The sequence below is a fragment of the Engraulis encrasicolus genome, chromosome 17, assembly GCF_034702125.1.
Source record: "Engraulis encrasicolus isolate BLACKSEA-1 chromosome 17, IST_EnEncr_1.0, whole genome shotgun sequence".
Taxonomy (NCBI): Eukaryota; Metazoa; Chordata; class Actinopteri; order Clupeiformes; family Engraulidae; genus Engraulis; species Engraulis encrasicolus.
Window position 1 is genome coordinate 14,333,100 of NC_085873.1, and position 20,000 is coordinate 14,353,099.

General features: G+C 44.4%; 1 protein-coding gene across 2 annotated transcripts in view; it reads left to right on the forward strand.

The window, feature by feature from the left end:
* Positions 1 to 20,000, forward strand: part of abcc3 (ATP-binding cassette, sub-family C (CFTR/MRP), member 3) — a 119,298-nt gene that overhangs the window by 38,342 nt on the left and 60,956 nt on the right. For both annotated transcript variants that reach the window (XM_063221802.1, XM_063221801.1), the window contains exons 2-4: positions 10,125 to 10,301; positions 12,387 to 12,521; positions 15,647 to 15,784. In XM_063221802.1, the coding sequence (XP_063077872.1) occupies positions 10,125 to 10,301; positions 12,387 to 12,521; positions 15,647 to 15,784 (450 nt within the window). The remainder of the gene's footprint in view (positions 1 to 10,124; positions 10,302 to 12,386; positions 12,522 to 15,646; positions 15,785 to 20,000) is intronic.

Genomic DNA, 20,000 nt, shown 5'->3' on the forward strand with positions numbered 1-20,000 from the left:
TTTTAGACCAGCAGATGGCAGCAGACAAAACAGACACTGTGATAAGATATAGAGAAAAACATATACTTTGAAGGCCAAGATTAATATGAAGAACTTTGAAAAACAAAGTTTTTCCAAGCTTGAATGTTTGATACAGTACTACTGTACATGGGGTTAAAAGGGCGTTCCAGTCATCAAGTGCCCACATGGTTAATTTGAGGCCTGAAGTAGAGGGTACCGTAAGGTCATTTTTTCCCAAAGCTGTTTTTGAGTCCCTCCTATTCCATCATTAAAAGTCTGAGCGCCCTACATTTTTTTTGAATACACTGGACAGTTCCCAAATATGATGGAAAATCAATTATAACTCCCAAAGCATACATTGTTTCCAAGATCTGGAACCCCAAAATGGCAAGACTCTTCAGCACGCGTTTCACTAATTCAATTTTTAAGGCTTAATTTAGCCAAAAATAATCAAGGCATGCCATTTGTAAGTACATAATCTGGTAGACAGGGTCATATTGAGGGGCCATGGTGATTTTTAGGCCTGTATCTTCCTTCAAACTAAAACCAGAGGTATCAAAATCTGCTTGAAAATTTTGTATGCAATTCACAGGCTTGAAAAGTTGGCATGGCACCCCAACTTTGGAGGGCTTCATCTCCGCAACCGTTGGACGTAGGGTGCTAATACTTGGTATTCTTTCAATTGACATCAAAAGGTACCTGTATGTGAGATATCGGGTTAATCGGAGAGAGTCACCTGGGGAGATTGTAGGGAATCATGTGAATTGACATGGAATGACCCACTTTCTGGATCCTGTATGCTTTGTTGAATAGCACACTCTTTTGAAATGAAGTGTGCATAGATTTGAAAATGTACGTACAGTACAGTATAGGCCAATTGTTTGAACTTTGAACACTTTCTCATTCAATGCCTTCTCTTTGTTTCCCTGGCTATTGACAGAACATTGTAGATTCCGGGGAAGGGCATCAAAACTGGGCATGAAGACATGTAGAATAATGTGCATAATATGCTTAACAAAAAACATCAATTTTAGCAGTTGTCCAACAGTGATGCCAGCTTTCTATCCACCAGACGTCAACACGGCACAACTGATGGTCCCTCATGTTTCGACAAGCTTACTTTTTGTCTATTTTCAAGTAAAAATACCCAGTCAGCCAAGTCAATCTTAATTGAGCTCAACTGTCACCCAATAACTCATTAGAATGGTAGAACTAGAGCGTCAAAACTTTTAAAACCTTGTTTTTGGCATTGGCATTTAGGTCTTGTTTTAGGAACCACATTTAGTAGCACACATACAGTTAGTACACATTTAGTAGCTATTATCCATTGTATTTGATTTGGTTGGGTAACGCAGGATTGTACAGGCAGCTGTTAAAACCTGCTGGGCATTGCTGCCTGTCGCACCTCCTGCAGTGCCCATGGGTAATAAGACTTGTGACACAAACATCTTTATTGTATCAATTACTAGACAAACATAGGGAATACACATTCATAATGCATGCACAGGAGGTGCCTTCCTCAACCACCTTCGCAGGTAGCTGTAGCCTTACGCCTTACGCCTTACGCCTTAGCTGTAGCCTTACGCCAGAAGCAGATGTCATCAGGTGGTGTCCAGCCTTCTCTGCTGTGTTTCGGCCCTGAACCACAACACCGTCCACTCCAGCTGGTGGGCCCACAGTGAGTGGCCAGTCTCACTGCCTATCTGCTCCTGGCGTACAGCTTTCCTCCTCTCTCTTACACCAACAATACATATGTTCCATACATTTGATAAGCATTAAAAACAATAATAACTAAATAAAAGAAAATACAGGGAGTTGAGCTGTTTGGTGTTCGTTGGCTGCTGGCTTTAACCCCTTCCTAGCAGCTGTGCTTGGGTGCGTTGGTTGCTGGGGCGGCAACAGTGCTGAGTGAAAGGTGCCGAATGTGCCGAATGCTTACTGACGAGTTGTTTGTGAGGCAGTTGAGCTGTTTGGTGTTTGTTGGCTGCTGGCTTTAACCCCTTCCAAGCAGCTGTGCTCGGGTGCGTTTGTTGCTGTGGCGGCAACAGTGTTGAGTGAAAGGTCCCGAATGCGCAAGTCGGTTGGGAGATAGGCTTGCTGTTCCCTGCAGCTGCTGTCTGGGGGTTTGGTGTTCTTCCCCCAGTTTCTGTCCTTCCTGCGCAGCCAGAGCCAAAAGCTCCCTTTCTCCGCCTCCTCTGCCAGTTCCTTTGTTGCCTTCTTAAGCCTCCTTCCGGTGACTCCCACGTCCTTTAGGAGGCGTATAGTTGACAACACCATAAAGCCTCTGCATCCAACCTCCACTGGGTAGATGGTAGTCTTCCAAACCCGCCTCTCGGCACTCAGCAGCCAGCTCAGAGTACTTGGCCTTTTTCCGCTCGAAGGCAGCCTCGATCCCTTCCTCCATTGGCACGGTGAGCTCAATGAGGGCCACCGCTCTTGCCTTTGTCTACCACGCCACTATGTCTGGGCGGAGAGATGCAAAACATAATATTATATAAAAAAGTGGCAGTCATTCTTTCAGTGAAGAACATCATGTTGGGGACGGGAGACCCAAGATTCTATAGGCTCTCTGCTGATGGGGTCCCCAATGTCAAATCATCACTAAAATCTGTTTAAAAAATAAACGTTAATACATGGACTCTAACACCATCTAAATGTTCGATGGTATACATGTCTTGAGTGCTTTAAGTACCGGTAGTTATTAATCATCAGCCTGCATAACCACCTTTAACACCACCCTGTCATATTGTATAGTCTTCATGTCCGTGTGTGTATGTGTACGCACTTTCATCCCCTTTATTACAGACTCAGGGTCCACAGTGAAGATATTACAGTACATACATCATTAATACAATAGTATAGTTAGTTGAGTAATACTTAGTGTGTGTGTGTGTGTGTGTGTGTGTACGCACGTGTGGTATGCGTGTGCGTGTGTGTGTGTGTGTGTGTGTGTGTGTGCGCGCACGTGTGTGTGTGCGTCTATTTTCGTTTGTTTCCCATGTGACTTGTGTGCATATATAATCATTAGTACCGCACCGCCCTCCCATGTACGGTGTATGTCCTTAAGATGCCTCTAAAACGTGACTAACGCTTTTCACATGTTGTGTGTTAAAGCTTCAATTTGGTTTGCTGCCCCACCCTATGGATGTTCAGACCTATGTAAACTGCGCTGTGTGAGCAGTGCCACGCCCCTAGCATCTCATTGGGCCGCTGTGTGTCACAAGGTCATAACTTGTGATATAGATTTTCTTTAGTATTGCCATAAACCTGCTTAAGAGCCTAGCAGTGTGTTTGTGTTATGGTGTATGAGATCATGGCTCGTGTGAGATGAGGTGAAGGGGCATTTTAGGGCCCTCCATAATGACGAGTTTTGAAGACCTCCCTCCGTATCCTTAATGTTGATATCTTACGAGCCTATTATCGGCCTCAGGATTATTTCCCCGAAGTTAGCCAAAGTAGTGACCAATGGTATTTCGGTAATACCCATAGGTACCAGTGAAAATATATACTATGTTTACGTTTCAGTGATATTGGTAGAGGATAATATTCACTTGTCATCATATGAGCAGTTTCACTCAGAGGGTCACAGGTAGAGCATCGACTGTGACCTCTATGGCCCTCTTTAAGTGACTACCCCTTGTCACAAGTGTGAGAACACATAAGTGAACCGTAGTGAGACCACGTCAATAAAGGTCTCAGTACAGTTGACTTCCAAGGGGTCCGGGTATAACCTGGTTGTCATGCAGATGGATATTCATCCCCCGTGCGAGCTCACGAAGTGTAACGAAGATGCACGAAGCACTAAGGGTCTGCGCGAGAGCCAGGCTGGTCCGGGTACACTTTGAAGTGTTCACATATGCACCGAAAATGCTGAGTCACAGGTCTGAGTTCACTTAAAAGGCTAAAAGGGACCAGGTGTGAAAACGCCATAAGATAGCTCTGAAAAGGTACTTGAATCAAATTGTTGTCCTTAATGTTTTTTGTATTTTCTTTGCCTTTCGTGTCTCTCTCTTTTCATAACATAAAAGCCTCTGTATGGTGTGTTCTTGCATGCAACAACACATTACATAATTCTGTGCAATTTTGCATAAAAGGATCTGCAGGATTACAGAAATGTTATGTAATGTGAAGGTGCCAAAGTAGGATGTTTAGAATTTGATCTGGAAATGGGCTGAAAAAAACGTCCAGGGGTAATATTGAGTTTACGAGGGGTCCACCACACATAGAGACATGTGTAGGATTACAGTAATGCAAACATGCCTAGTTGCAGTAGAATCTGACCCGGAAGCGGGATGAAAGCGGGAAAACCAGTCAAAGCTGATATTAGCCCGTTACAACACGGCGTTATAAATTTGTTGTTACCAGAATGGCAATGAACGAGTGGTAGTGCATTACTAAAGACCCAGTGTTATGTCATAGTAGAGTTTTACTATAGTAATTAACCTTTCAATGGCTATTACAGCGTGCCTCAGATGGTATGGCTTGCGTCATGGGGCCGCGCGTCAAAGGGGATCACCACACATACAGAAATATGTAGGATTACTGTAATGTGACATGCAAACATGCAAAAATGCCTTGGTTGGATGTTTAGCATTTGACCAGGAAATGGGCTGGGGAAAAAAACAACCCTTCAGGGCCGACATTGAGCTTCAAAGGGCAGGATCATGTTCCACTCTACACTGGTCGCGTTTCAGTTTCAGTAAGAGAATAAAATAAGGACGTGTACGTAGCTACTGCAGTGGAAAGTGGCAGAGCTGAGGACACGAGAGAGGTTTTTTTGCAAACTTTTTGCAAACAGGAGTAAATGCAAATCGACGATATTAGTGTCACAATTATGCAATATGTGTGTGTTTGTGTTTGTGTTGGTGCGTGTGCGTGTGTGTGTGCACGCGCATATGTGTGTGTTTGTGTGTTTGTGTGTGTTCATGCACGTGTGCAAGCATTGTTTCTGTGTGTGAGTTAGAAACCTAGCATGCACAGACACACACACATGCGTTGTGGTCACCCAGGGGAACACAGTACAGCCTCCCAGTAAGGTTGACTCTGCTGTAAACACATTCATGATCTCCCCTGCCATTACTGCACTTGAACACGCAAGCATTTCCTCTCTCTGTTTAGACATATTTTAACACGGTTCCCCTCTCTCCTGAGACATTTGGTGTAATGCAACGAAATGTAAAAATGTTTTAGTTGGGGAAGAATAATTATATCCCCGAAACGCGGAGTGTAATGTGAGGAACTGCTGTGTAACCGTGTTTACAGAATCATGGCTGAACGACGGCATACCGGACTCGGCTTTACAACTGGAGCAACTTACGTGCCACCGAGCGGACAGAGCCCTTGCAGAGAAAAAACGAGGGGGAGGAATATGTGTTTACACACATGATGCTTGGTGCAAAAATGCTACGGTGGTACAGAGACACTGCTCTCCACTAGTGGAGTTCATGATCATCAAGTGCCGACCCTTCTATCTACCAAGAGAAATATCCGCCATTCTACTGGTCGCAGTTTACCTCGCTCCTAGCAATACCACCAGCGCCAGAAGCGAGGCACTGAACGAGCTGCATCGGGGAATCAGTGAACAACAAGATGCACACCCAGATGCCTTCACAGTGGTCATGGGAGATTTCAACCACGGAAATCTCAAAACAGTTCTTCCAAAATTTCACCAACATGTTAACTTTCCAACAAGAGGACAAAACACCCTGGACTTTGTTTATACCCCAAAACAAGGAGCATACAAGGCAAAGCCCATCCCCCACATCGGCCTATCAGACCACCTAACGATTCTGCTACTGCCAGCCTACAGACAAAGGTAAAACTCACCAAACCAGCTCTGAAGGAGGTGAGAAAATGGCCAGAGGGAGCCGTGTCACGACTACAAGACTGCTTTGAAACCACAGATTGGGACATGTTCAAAACAGCTGCCACCCACAGCAACCACATTGACATTGAGGAGTACACAGACACTGTGACCTCCTACATCACAAAATGCATTGACGATGTTACAGAAATAAAACGCATCACCACCAGAGCCAACCAGAAGCCATGGTTCACAGGAGACGTTCACAGACTGCTGAGGGCCAGAGACAAAGCCTTCAGAGCAGGAGACGTAGCTGGCCTAAAAGCAGCAAGAGCAAACCTGTCCCAGGGCAATCAGGAAAGCAAAAAAGGAAATACTCGGACAAAATAACAACACACTTCAAAGACAGCAGAGATGCACAGAGCCTGTGGCAGGGCATACAGGCCATCACGGACTATAAGCCCGCACCACGAAGCTGTGACAACAACACCTCTCTGCTAAACGACCTGAACAGTTTCTTTGCCCGTTTTGAAACACAAAATGACACTCATCCACAGAAAACTCCCCCTCCCCCCCATGATCAACCCCTGTACCTGTCCTCTGCCAGTGTGAAGAGGACACTGGCCACCATCAACCCACGCAAAGCAGCTGGCCCAGACAACATACCTGGCCGAGTGTTGAAGGATTGTGCAGAAGAGCTGAAGGATGTCTTCACAGACATCTTTAACATCTCTCTGGAGCAAGCAGTCATCCCATCACTTTTCAAAGCTGCTACCATCATAACCCGTGCCGAAGAAATCATCACCATCATGCTTCACTGACTACCGTCCTGTAGCACTGACGCCCATAATCATGAAGTGCTTCGAACGGCTAGTCCCTGTCACACATCAAAAGCCACCCTACCCCCCACCCTGGACCCCTACCAGTTTCGCATACCGAGCCAAGCGATCCACGGAGGATGCAATCTGCTCTGCCCTCCATCCAGCCCTCACCACTTGGACAATAAAGACTCATATGTGAGAATGCTGTTCATTGACTTCAGCTCAGCATTCAATACCATAATACCACAACAACTCATCAGAAAACTGGACAAACTAGGTTTCAGCACCTCCCTCTGCAACTGGCTGCTGGACTTCCTGATGCAGAGACCACAAGCAGTACGGGTAGGGAATAACACCTCAAGCACCCTGACCCTGAGCACGGGGGCTCCGCAAGGTTGTGTTCTCAGCCCCCACGCTGCTGACACATGACTGCACAACGACCCACAGCACTAACCATCTAGTGAAGTTTGCGGATGATACAACACTGGTGGGCCTCATCACTAAGGGCGATGAGACCCACTACAGAGAAGAAGTAGACCTGCTGCTGGCCAGATGGTGCAAAGACAACAACCTCCTGCTGAATGTCAACAAGACCAAGGAGATTGTTGTAAACTTTCAGAGGGTCCAAAAACAACTGCCACCACTGACCATCGACGGTGATGCTGTGGAGAGAGTGAGCAGCACCAAGTTCCTTGGAGTGCACATCAGCGACGACCTCTCTTGGACCACCAACACTACATCACTGGCGAAGAAGGCCCATCAGCGTCTCTACTGCTACACCCTCCATCATGACAACATTCTACAGAGGAACCATAGAGAGCGTCGTGTCCAGCTGCATCACAGTGTGGGGAGGAAGCTGCACGGAGAAAAACAGGAAGACACTCCAGCGTGTTGTGAACACAGCGAAGAAGATCATTGGAGTACCACTCCCCTCCCTGCAGGACATTTACACCGCACGCCTCACCCGAAAAGCACTGATGATCATCAAAGACACAAGCCACCCTGCACACAAACTGTTCAGCCTCCTGCCCTCTGGAAAGAGGTACAGGCGCCTCCGTTCCCGTACCACCAGGCTGGCGAGCAGCACAATGCACCAAGCGATCAAGATGCTGAACACTCAACCCACTCTCCCTTCACTGTCAGCCTCTAGCCAGCCAGGCCACTGACAACGCTCCCCCCCTCATCCCCACCACCATATCTGCGACTGAACATTCCACCTGCACTACTACATCTGTGACTGAACTTTCAACCTGCACTAACTCAAAACATACACATGCACACACACACACACACACACACACACACAAGCACACACAAACACACAACACACACACACACACACACACACACACAACACACAAGCACACTGCACTTTCTGCACTAAACCCAAACATACACACACTGACACACAACTCATACTCACACACATACACACACACACACACACACACACACACACATACACAGGTACACACACACAGACGCACACCCCACTTTCTACCTGCACTAAACACACACACACACACACACACACACACACACACACACACACACGCACACACGCACACAAAACACATACAAACACACACACACACATACTGCTGCTGGTGTATTTAATAAAAACCTTTTTTTAATTATTTATTTCTTCAAATGCTACTATTACTATGTCAGAACGCTATAAAGGACTTTTAGAAAAAAGAACAACAAAATACCTCCTCTTAATGTATGTTCTCTACAAGTCTTCTGTTGTCCAGTCTTGCACTTTAAATGTCTGTATGAGCAATGTCTACGTCCATACTGTCTATGTCCATGTATGAGTACTGTCTATGTCTATACTGTCTATGTCCTTACCTAGATTAGTCTATGTCTGCATGGGAGAGCAAGAAACGCAATTTCAAATTCTTTGTATGACCAGTGCATGTAAAGAAATTGACAATAAACTTGACTTGACTTGACTTGACTTGACTTGTAATGGTTTTGCGTGCACCGCCGCCGCCGCGTCCGCCGCCGCCGCGTCCGCCGCCGCCGCGTAAGGTCTTTCGTGTTAACGCGATAACTTTTGAACGGATGTTTGGATTTGTCCCAGATTTTTTGGGTGAATGCTCTAGGGCAGGTTCATGAACTGATTCGAGTTTGGAGGTCAACACTTTCAAGATGGCTGAATTCAAGATGGACGAATTTTTGTTTGGTCCATAACTTCTGACCGGGTGGATGGATTTGTCCCAGATTTGGTGTGTGAATGCTCTAGGGCAGGTTCATGAACTGCTTCGAGTTGGGAGGTCAACACTTTCAAGATGGCTGAATTCAAGATGGCCGAATTTTTGTTTGGTCCATAACTTCTGACCGGGTGGATGGATTTCTCCCAGATTTGGTGTGTGAATGCTCTAGGGTAGGTTCATGAACTGCTTCGAGTTGGGAGGTCAACACTTTCAAGATGGCTGAATTCAAGATGGCCGAATTTTTGTTTGGTCCATAACTTCTGACCGGGTGGATGGATTTGTCCCAGATTTGGTGTGTGAATGCTTTAGGGTAGGTTCATGAACTGATTCGAGTTCGGAGGTCAACACTTTCAAGATGGCTGAATTCAAGATGGCCGAATTATTGTTTGGCCCATAACTACTGACCGGGTGGATGGATTTGTCCCAGATTTTGTGTGTGAATGCTCTAGGGTAGGTTCATGAACTGATTCGAGTTTGGAAGACAACACTTTCAAAATGGCCCATAACTTCTGACTGGGTGGATTGATTTGCCCGGTAACACCTTATTTTAATGGTTCACCATTTCAGTGAATCTACCATATTAGGTACAGTGTAATAACCAATGTAACAATATTTAATACCATGTAATACTAGTGTAATACTAGTGTAACAATATGCAATATCAGGTACAGTGTAATAACGAGTGCAACAGTATGCAATACCATGTAATATAGTGTAATACCAGTGTAACAATATGCAATACCATGTAATACCACTTGTGCACAAACACATGATGTAAGTAAAAGAAATGGTGGTGTTACACTGGAATTACATTGTTTTCAATATTTTTACACTGGTTATTACACTGTACCTAATGTGGTATATCCACTGAACCATTAAAACAGTATTACCATTTGCCCCATTTTTTGCTTCATTTTCACAATAGCCGTTTGGTTTTAAGCCTATGCACGTCATGTCACGTCTGTATGTATCATATACGTTTACGAAATGGTGGACGGGAGTGGTAGGAATGATGGGGGACTGGAAGCGTCGCGTTTCGGGGATATACCTTAAGCACCTTTTTGGTTTATATTTAGTTACTGGTAATACTCTCTCTCTCTCTCTTTCTCTTTCTCTTTCTCTTTCTCTTTCTCTTTCTCTTTCTCTTTCTCTTTCTCTTTCTCTCTCTCTCTCTCTCGCTCTCTCTCTCTCCCTCTCTCTCTCTCTCTCTCTCTCTCTCTCTCTCTCTCTCTCTCTCTCTCTCTCTCTCTCTCTCTCTCTCTCTCTGCATCCCCCCTGCAGGAGCCGAACCTCACCCTGTACACGGACCAGCCCGACCTGTCTGAATGTTTCCAGCTCTCCGTGTTGTCATGGATACCCTGCATCTACCTGTGGCTGGCGCTCCCCTTCTATGGCCTCTACCTCAAGAGGAGCAACAAGGGCTACATCATGATGTCCATCCTCAACCGGGTCAAAACGGTACCAGACATAGATATATTAATATTATATGATGCCTAGCAAGCAACAGAGTCAAAACGGTACATGACATAGATATATTAATATGATATGATGCCTAGCAAGCAAACGGTGCATAGTTATAGTAATATGATATAACATAGAACAAGTACCAGTCAAAACGGTGCACAGTTATATTAATATGATGGAACATATAACAAGTAACAGACGAAAAGGTACAGGGGTTGGACAAAATAACTGGTCAAGAGCAGCACACACACACACACACACACACACACACACACACACACACACACACACACACACACACACACACACACACACACACACAAAAAAAAAACACACACACACACACAAAAAACACACACACACAACATATACACACATACACATATACACTCGCCTCCAAAAGAGTTGTCGCCTACCCATCTGTTTGGAATAACAGCTAATAACCTGACTTTCAATTAATCACTTGGCTTCAGAAGTCACTCATATGAAAGCTACAACCCTCTCGAATGAAAATGTATGTACAAAAATAAATTTCATGCACCAAAGAAAGATTGACCCTTTAATGAACACAGACAGGGCGGATTTTGACAAGACAAAAGTTTTGTCGCCTATCGAACATAATGTGAAAATGGGCAGATAAGTCACTTCAAAACACTTCAAATACGCAATCACTGGTTCACTCACACCTCCCCAGAAAATCAACTTTGGCCTTAGGTGTATGTTTAGGGTCATTGTAATCATGGAAAGCAACACAATGAAAATCAATGGAGTTCAATGAGAGATGGTGACATATTTGCTATTCGTAGAGCAATACATTTTTAACTTCATGATGTAATCAATGATAAAAGCCCTCACACACCATCAGCATGCATGCAGCTCCACATAAGAGCTGTATCCCTCCCATGTTTGACTTTAGGCACCATGTATTTTTTTCCAGATTCTTCACCTTGAACACCAAAGAAGTCTCTCCCACTGTTCTGTCTCAAAAGTAGCCAGCCAAGAGTATGTCAGGCCTAATTCTGACAAAAATGAAGGGTAATGGGACTCATACTCTGAAATCAAGATCCCAAGATCAACATTTTAGAACTGATAGCATCAGAACTATATGGTGTTGGAGATGAAGAATATGAAAAAAGAGAAATGGTGCATAAAGTGAAACATGGTACAGATACAGCTCTTATGAGGAGCTGCATGCATGCCGCAGGTGTTTGAGGGCTTTTGTCATTGATTAAATCATGAAGTTAAACATACATTGCTCTACGAATAGCGAATATGTCACCATCTCTCATTGAACTCCATTGATTTTCATTGTGTTGCTTTCCATGATTACAATGACCCGAAACATACACCTAAGGCCAAAGTCGATTTTCTGGAGAGGTGAGAGTGATTCAGTGATTAAGTATGACACCCAATCTGCGTATTTGAAGTGTTTTGAAGTGACTTATCTGCTCATTTTCACATTATGTTCCATAGGCGACAAAACTTTTGTCTTGTGAAAATCTGCCCTGTCTGTGTTCAATAAAGGGTCAATCTGTCTTTGGTGCATGAAATGTATTTTTGTGCATACATTTTCATTCGGGAGGGTTGTAGCTTTCATATGAGTGACTTCTGAAGCCAAGTGATTAATTGAAAGTCAGGTTATTAGCTGTTATTCCAAACAGATGGATAGGCGACAACTCTTTTGGAGGCGAGTGTACACACACAAAACACACACACATGCATACACACAAATGTTAGAAAATTATTTCAAGGCCCTTTTGAAATACTTTCTAGGCCCACCAGTGTGTCCCGGACCACAGTTTCTGAATCAGTGCTCCAGATATTTGGGACATCTGACAGCTGACAGCTGATCTGTCTGTGCGTGTCATGTGCTTAGATATTTGGCTTCGTCTTGTGGGTGCTGGACGGACCTTCTCTCTGATCTCTGTGTGTGTGTGTGTGTGTGTGTGTGTGTGTGTGTGTGTGTGTGTGTGTGTGTGTGTGTGTGTGTGTGTGTGTGTGTGTGTGTGTGTGTGTGTGTGTGTGTGTGTGTGTGTGTGTGTGTGTGTGTGTGTGCACGTTTGTTGTGTCTGTCTTCAGATATTTGGCTTCATCCTGTGGATAGTGTGCTGGACAGACCTCTTCTCTGCCTTCCATGAGATGCAGCAGCAGGCCAGCGGTGGAGCTAAGCCCCCCATATACTTTGTCACACCGCTCCTGCTCGGCATGACCATGGTGAGTATTATGCAAAGGTGTGAAAAGTAAATGTAAATTATGGTGTTCTGCATGAGTGTTGGGTAGCAAGTCTGCTCTGTGCTTGCAATGGCTCAAGAGGAGGGGAATGTATTGCGCTTTGCGTACGGTATCTATTTGCAGGATAGGCAAATGACAAAAATATTGTTTCAACTCGATATTATGAAATTTGATATTGTTTGACAGCAATATTGATATCACTATATAAATTCATATATTGTACCAGCCCTAGACAGAGCCTTGTGTACTGTATGTCTGCTCAACTTTGTGAGCTCACACGAGGGCCTGGAAGGCCTTTGGATTTACCTGGCTCCCAAACCAAAGTGAGGAAGAACCAATCAGGATCTTGGGATTTTCATAGATGTGAAGTAGTCAAAATATAAACGTATTGGAGAAAGGGAAAAATAAGTGAAATCCTACAGTTGTTTCATCTACAATGCCCACTCGCATGGACTCACTCATTGGATATTGATTCTGTAATTTTCACTGTATTTTTGAGGCTGTGAGTAGTTAAGTATCACCTCATTAAAATGTCAAATGAGTGTTTACCCAATCACGTGCAAGCATTTTCGATAAAACCACGCCGTCAGAGAACTACATGCCTATGGCATAGCTCCAGTTGGATGTTGTGAAGCAAGGCGGAATCCAACCATCTGGCGAGAGTCAGGTTAGAGTATTATGGCAACAATACTGAATCCAACTCACCGAGTGAAAAAAGTCAAGGCGACCCAGAGCTGTAGAGTGCGACCTGCGCCTTAATTTTTCCATAGTGCGACTATTGGTTGGGGGAGGGACGGACATGCAACTCTGAAAGTCTACTTGGGTTCTGTATGCGCCCCATATCGAGGTTTAAACAAATCAGAATTAAGTTAGGGCGGAGCCTTCATCTGGTTGGTTGTGGCTCAGAGTGTGTTTGAAGATACTCGCGCAGATAATCGCATATGAGCGTGCGCGTGCCTGTCTACCTGTTTACCTGTCAAAATGCTGCTAAAAGATAAACCAAGACGGAGCTAGTGCTAGATCTAACGTCTGGTGAGTCCGAATGATAATAACTTTGGAGAACTTTACCTGAAGTTAAAACCAACAGAACAATCTGAAGGTCCGGACCAATGCACTGACACAGAGCCAACGCCATCGTGTTTGGTGAATGAACCGTAGAATGTGCCTAACACTGAGCCACCGCTCGTAGCCAAAAAGGCGAAATATTCCTGTCGGAAAAGTTGCCAGGCCAGTTTCCCTGGCTACGATATGACAATGAAGGGCGAAAACGTGATGCACTGCATATTGCAAAGTGCGGAGATGCGATGGCTGGTAACTGCCACTGGCTGCCAAACACCTCGCATCGAAACGGTGAAAAAGCACAGTGAATAACTGTGTAATTACACTCGTAACAGTACTTCTACTTTATACAACTATGATTTTGTCTTAGTTTAGTGTCTCTCAACCTTCTTTGAATAAACACCCCTTGGATCTTATCATAAGCCTCCCAATGCTCCCCTGACCTCATCATAATGCCTCCCTTAGTATTAAAAAATAAAATGGACTAATGCCCCTCAATGGCAACCAAGCACCGCCCCCTCTCAGCTGCATCTTTTTTAGCACCCCCCTAATCACTCCCCAACGCCCCCGGGGGGATGCAGAGCCCCCGTGGAGAAACACTATGTGAGTGTGTCTCATTGCTGAAGAGAAGGTTGTGTGACCAAGATGGTACATTCTGTCAAAGTTGCCCAAACATCTCAGCACTCAGGTGATCTTCATCGATGTCATCCCTCCTAAAGGGGAAAAATACAAAATGGCAAGTTAGTTAATCTTCCTTCTGAAGAATGTTTTGGGTAAGAGAGTACGGTCTGTTATGGTGGCACAAATGTTGCCATGGTTGCATAGCTAGGTTCCATGTTGTCGTCATAGTTTCATAGCTAGGTTTCATATGTGTTTACGTTTGTCTCCAAGTGGGTTCACCCCTGTGTGTGCCCTTGTTACACCCCAGTGGACTTGCCTCTCTCCTGAGTGACTGCTATGCTGCCTGCACGGCGTGTGCGTGTGTGTGTGCGTGTGCATGCACATTCGTGTGACATGTGCATGTGTGTGTTGGAGATCATTTGCTCATTTGTCAGCTGTGAAAAGCCATGTGATTAGTCAAATTAGATGTCTTTCTGCTCAGCTTATTTTTACAGGTATAGTGTAGCGTAGTGAGAGTGGACATCCAGCAGCCAGTTTACGGAGGGTCATCATCATTTGTATGCATTTGCATTGGTACAATGAGATGGAAGATTAATGTTTAACCCAGGACTCCATTCTGTTCACAGCAAGCTGAACAATTCAACGCACACGCACGCGCACGCGCACGCACACGCACATGCACACGCACACACACACACACACACACACACATATGATGTTAATGAATACCAAAGTTAGTATGAGGCCAAAACAGACAAAAAAGGATAAGAAAAATTGTGAAGGGCCATTCAGACTGTATGCATATGACGGTTACAGAATATGTGTGGAGTGTTTCACATGTTCCTATTGTTGATTTTGTATGCATAATATTTTTGACACAAAATTGAGAATCCTGCGGTATTTACGGAATGTTAGCATAGAATCCCGGCGTTCCAAACCATTTTTGAACTTAATTTTTTATGAGTCACAGCATATTATGTGATGGGGCCACTGAATCATGTCATCACTCCTTTGAAAGGTGACACTTGTCCTTTTAGTGGGTGAAAACGGTGTGTCTCTTGGTGCTTCCATTGCTGACTTAGCTTTTGTTAAACCAAGGCACTGGCTTTACGGTATGTATCATTCAACAAGCACTAAAGAAGAGACAAGTGTGTGTGTGTGTGTGTGTGTGTGTACAAGTGCGTGTGCGTGTGCTTGTGCATGTGTGTGTGCGTGTTGCTCCCTCTTGCTGAGTTCTTGCTGACATTCCTGATCCATCTCACTATACAGTACTTACTGTGTGTGTGTGTGTGTTTGTGTGTGTTTGGGTGTGTTTGTGTGTGTGTGTGTGTGTGTGTGTGTGTGTGTGTGTGTGTGTGTGTGTGTGTGCATGTGTGTGTGCATGTGTGTGTGCATGTGTGTGTGCATGCGTGTGTGTGTTTCTGTAGCTGCTGGCGACCTTCCTCATCCAGTTGGAGCGTTTGCGGGGTGTCCAGTCGTCTGGCGTGCTCTTCATCTTCTGGGCCCTGGCTGTGCTCTGTGCCATCGTGCCTTTCCGATCCAGGATCCTCCAGGCCTCCATCAAGGTCAGCGCTACTCTACTACCTCAAGTTCAAGTTCTTTTATTCGTCACATAGCCATGTTATTGTAATGGAATGATGATGGGGTCCTCAGCTCTGCATTCAAAATAAGTAAAGTAAAATCAGAAATAAGTAATAAGTAAAAATAAAAAATATTATTTAAAAAAGTCTCTGTTCAGCAGTCGTATTACATTACACTTAGATTATGCTTTTATCCAAAGCGACTCAGTTATTTACAAGGTATTAGTTACAGCCCCTGGGTTTGGTGCCTTGCTCATCAGCACCTCAGCCATGGAGTAAGATAGTGAGAGGTAAGGGTGTGATTCTAACCTGCAACCCTTTAGTGTAAATCCCCTTAACCATTAGGCCATGGCTGCCCTAACACTAAGGAGTTGTTGGCATGTCACAGGAGCAGATGTTGAGGGAGATTAGATTAGGTTAGGTTAGGTGTAGGTTAGGTGTCTTTATGAGTCTCCACCAAGGAGAAATTGGTCTCGGAGACAGGGAGGTTGCAGCACCTTAAAAAGACTTATGAGGACAACGCCATCAAACAAAACAGATCAAAGGGCCCAGCTGTGGCTCAATCGGATGGGCACTGCACTGTTGCACCGGCGACCCAGAATCGATTCCGGCCCGAGGTCATTTGCCAAGCCTTCCCCATCTCTCCCCCCACTCGTTTGCTGTCCCCTCACCAACTGTTCTGTCACAAATAAAAATACAACCCCCCCAATAAATAAATAAATAAAATAGATAAATAAATAAATAAATAATAATAATTTAAAAAAAAAAAAAAAAAACAGATAAAAGTAACCTCCAATACATGGGCCTGTTGGGAGCATCATTGTCCTCTGGGACAGGGAGGATAGTCAAGTCAAGTCAAGTTATCTTTTATTGTCAGTTTCTTCATACGCACAGGACTGACATTTACAGACTGATTTCAAAGTGCAAGACAGGACAAGTAACAGTGATGGTCCATGGTACATGTCTACTTCAGATATTCCTAGATCTTGCTAGATCTTTCATGTCTTCAGGGGACCTCTCATCTCCATCATGGATACCGTTGGCATCATGAGAGACCCAGGGAGGTTACTGCCCGTATCAATTTTTCAACAGTCAGTTCTTTGCTTTTTTTTTTCATTTCTCCTCTTTTTTCTCTCCTCCCCTTTGAGCTTCTCCCTGTGATGTCTGTTCTCCACTGGGTTTCATGCTTAACTGTTTTCATGTTCCCCTCCCCTTTACTTACTACTATCTTCTCTCTCTCTCCTCTTTTTTCCTCTTTCTCCTCTTTTTCCCCCATCTTGTTCGCTTGATCTCTTCTCCTTGATTCCCTTTGCGTGCCAGTTTTTCTTGCGTCTCTCTCTCTCTCTCTCTCTCTCTCTCTCTCTCTCTCTCTCTGATTGCATTGCAGTGTGTTTTCTAGCTCGGTGCTGAAGAGGTCAGTCAGGGACAGGGTCTCTGCTGTGGCTAAAGGGGAATAGAGCTGCTGTTGTTTCTCTCTCTCTCTCTCTCTCTCTCTCTGTCTCTCTCTCAATTTTTTATCTTTTTTATCTATCTATCTATCTATCTATCTATCTATCTATCTATCTATCTATCTATCTATCTATCTATCTATCTATCTATCTATCTATCTATCTATCTATCTATCTATCTATCTATCTTTGTCTTTCTGTCCCTATACTTCTATCCTCTTTACCTTTCTCCTTCTCTCTCTCTCTCTCTCTCTCTCTCTCTCTCTCTCTCTCTCTCTCCCTCTCTCTCTCTCCCTCTCTTCCCTCGCTACTCCTTATCTAACCCTAACCTAGAGGGCTGGATGGCATGGTGCAGTAAGGACATGCTGTCCCGCGGGGGGGTTGGGATGAGGTGAGGTGAGGAGAGGAGAACTGTACGGAGCAGTAAGCAGCATGGCTGAGTGTGAGTGGTAGCCCACTGTAAGAATGAGTTAAGGTCATTGGTGAGGTAAACTGAGTGTATGCTGTAAACATTGCAGGCCAGTGGAACATAAAAAAGTAAATTCCCCTGCTGCCTTAAAGGGGAACAAGGTAGGATGACATTGTTTGTGCGGTGCCCATGGCATGCCTGTCTCAAAATCGACACCGTAATGAAAAAAATGCTGTTCAAATAAACTAACTGTGAGAATATTTTTCAGCACGGAATGCCAGCAGTTGATACGAATCTGAATACGGTATATAAAGCGATTTTTCGTATGAAAAGTTTCCCACGATACTCCTTCGGACCGCTCTGTCATAAAGTTGCATTTGGGGTTTTCTGACAGCGGACCGTGGAAGTGACCGCGAGAGTCATCATTCACTTACGACCGATTCACATAACCATCGACTGTCTAGGGACAGTGATTAATTAAATGTTTAATCCTACCTGGAGCCCCTTTAAGTTGGTAAGCTAACTCAACTTGAGACTTAACTCAATTCAAGGCTTTCTCAAGTTGAGTTAGCTTAGCAGGGCAATTTGCTTTTTTTACGTTTAACTGGCTGCTATGTTTTACAATGTGTAGGGCAACAGTGAAAGTGGTGTGGTTAGGGTGGGAAGGTTGTTGTTAGTGGGTCAGGTCAAGGTGAGGAGAGCGAGAGAGACATTAAGTAGGTCAGTGTGGGTGAGGGAGAGAGAGAGAGAGGTGGGCTGAGGTTATTTAGGAAGTCAGCTCAGTGTTAGGACACTGTTAGTGGTATACTCTAGGTGTGGTGGGAGTGGGAAGAGGTGTAGGTCAGTGGTTTTCAAAGTAAGGGCCGCAAAGGACGCCAAGGCCAGTTGAAAGGAATAATGTTGCAAAACAAAACCTTGGTCAACAGTGCTACAATTATTATGTTTCCTGTTGTAGTTGCATGGATTCAGGACTGCACTTTATCTTATCTTACTTATGAAAGGTGGTGCACTGGAAAACAAAGTAGCATGACCCATGTCAGGGGGGCCTTGGCTAAGAATTTACTGGGATATGGGGGGCCTGTTTTGATATTAGTCAGCCAGGATGAGGTTAGGAGAGAAGTCTGTGCGGGTGAGTAAGGGGGATAAGGGATGGGTTGAGTTTATTGGTGAAGTGTGGTGAGTGACACTGATGGTGGTGCAGTGTGGCTGGGAAGTGGAGTTAGTGTTAGTGTTAGTGATGGGACTCAATATTCAAATATTCAATATACGATAGAATTGAATCCTTTTGGATTCAAAAATGTGAAATGTTGGTCTCAAAATCCACACTCATATAAATGCAGACCCCTCATAAACATTCTGTATGGGCCTCCCTTACTGTGTTCAGTGACAATGAAGACTAGTGCAAAGTTTCATTACATATCTAGATTTTCTCACCAAATATGAATGGATCGCCTTTCATTTTCAACACGAAAGCCGTGTCAGAAAGTCCCACATTCACTGTTTACAGCCAGGGAGAATAATATCTGAATATTATTCAAATATTCAAATAGTGGCCATCGTTTTTCGAATAGTGTGCTTGCCAAAAAATCCCATCCCTAGTACGTGGTTTGTACAGTTCATGGACAGCTCCAAATTTCACCAATGGAGTCAGTCTGGTCAGGATGCCTATGTCTGACATCTGAAATGGTCAATGCCAGGATTTATTGGCAATTAAATTTCAGCATTTCTGATGGCTCAATGCGGCACGTGTAGCCTACAGTATATGGCAAAGATGAAAGATGCCCTAGTTCTATCACAGTCCCCCAGTCACCTCATCTGAGTGGCGGTTGGGTGCATCTCAGGCCACTGTCTTCTGTAAATGGCTTAATCAGATCTGGGAGAGAGAGAGAGAGAGAGAGAGAGAGAGAGAGAGAGAGAGAGAGAGAGAGAGAGAGAGAGAGAGAGAGAGAGAGAGAGAGAGAGAGAGAGAGAGAGAGAGAGAGAGAGAGAGAGAGAGAGAGTCCACGAAAGGATTCAAGACTGACGTGTCATGAGAATGCAGTCTGATGGAGCTTGTTCTCTTAACTCGATTTTCTCATTTTGTGGGTGGCACAGACGAGGCAGATTTGCTGACTGAGAATCCAAATACTTCAAGCTCTGTGTTGTTTTTTTTCTTCCTTTTGAATAAATTTGAATTCTGAAAGTCTCAATTGGAATGGAAGACTGAAAAGCCAACAGCAGATCTTGTGAAGCGTGAAATACACTGTAGCTAAGTATGGCGGATCTGCTGTATGTATTGGTATTACGCCTAGTAAACAGCCATTTTCTGTCTTCAGGGGGAGATTTCAAGTTGTGCATCACTACA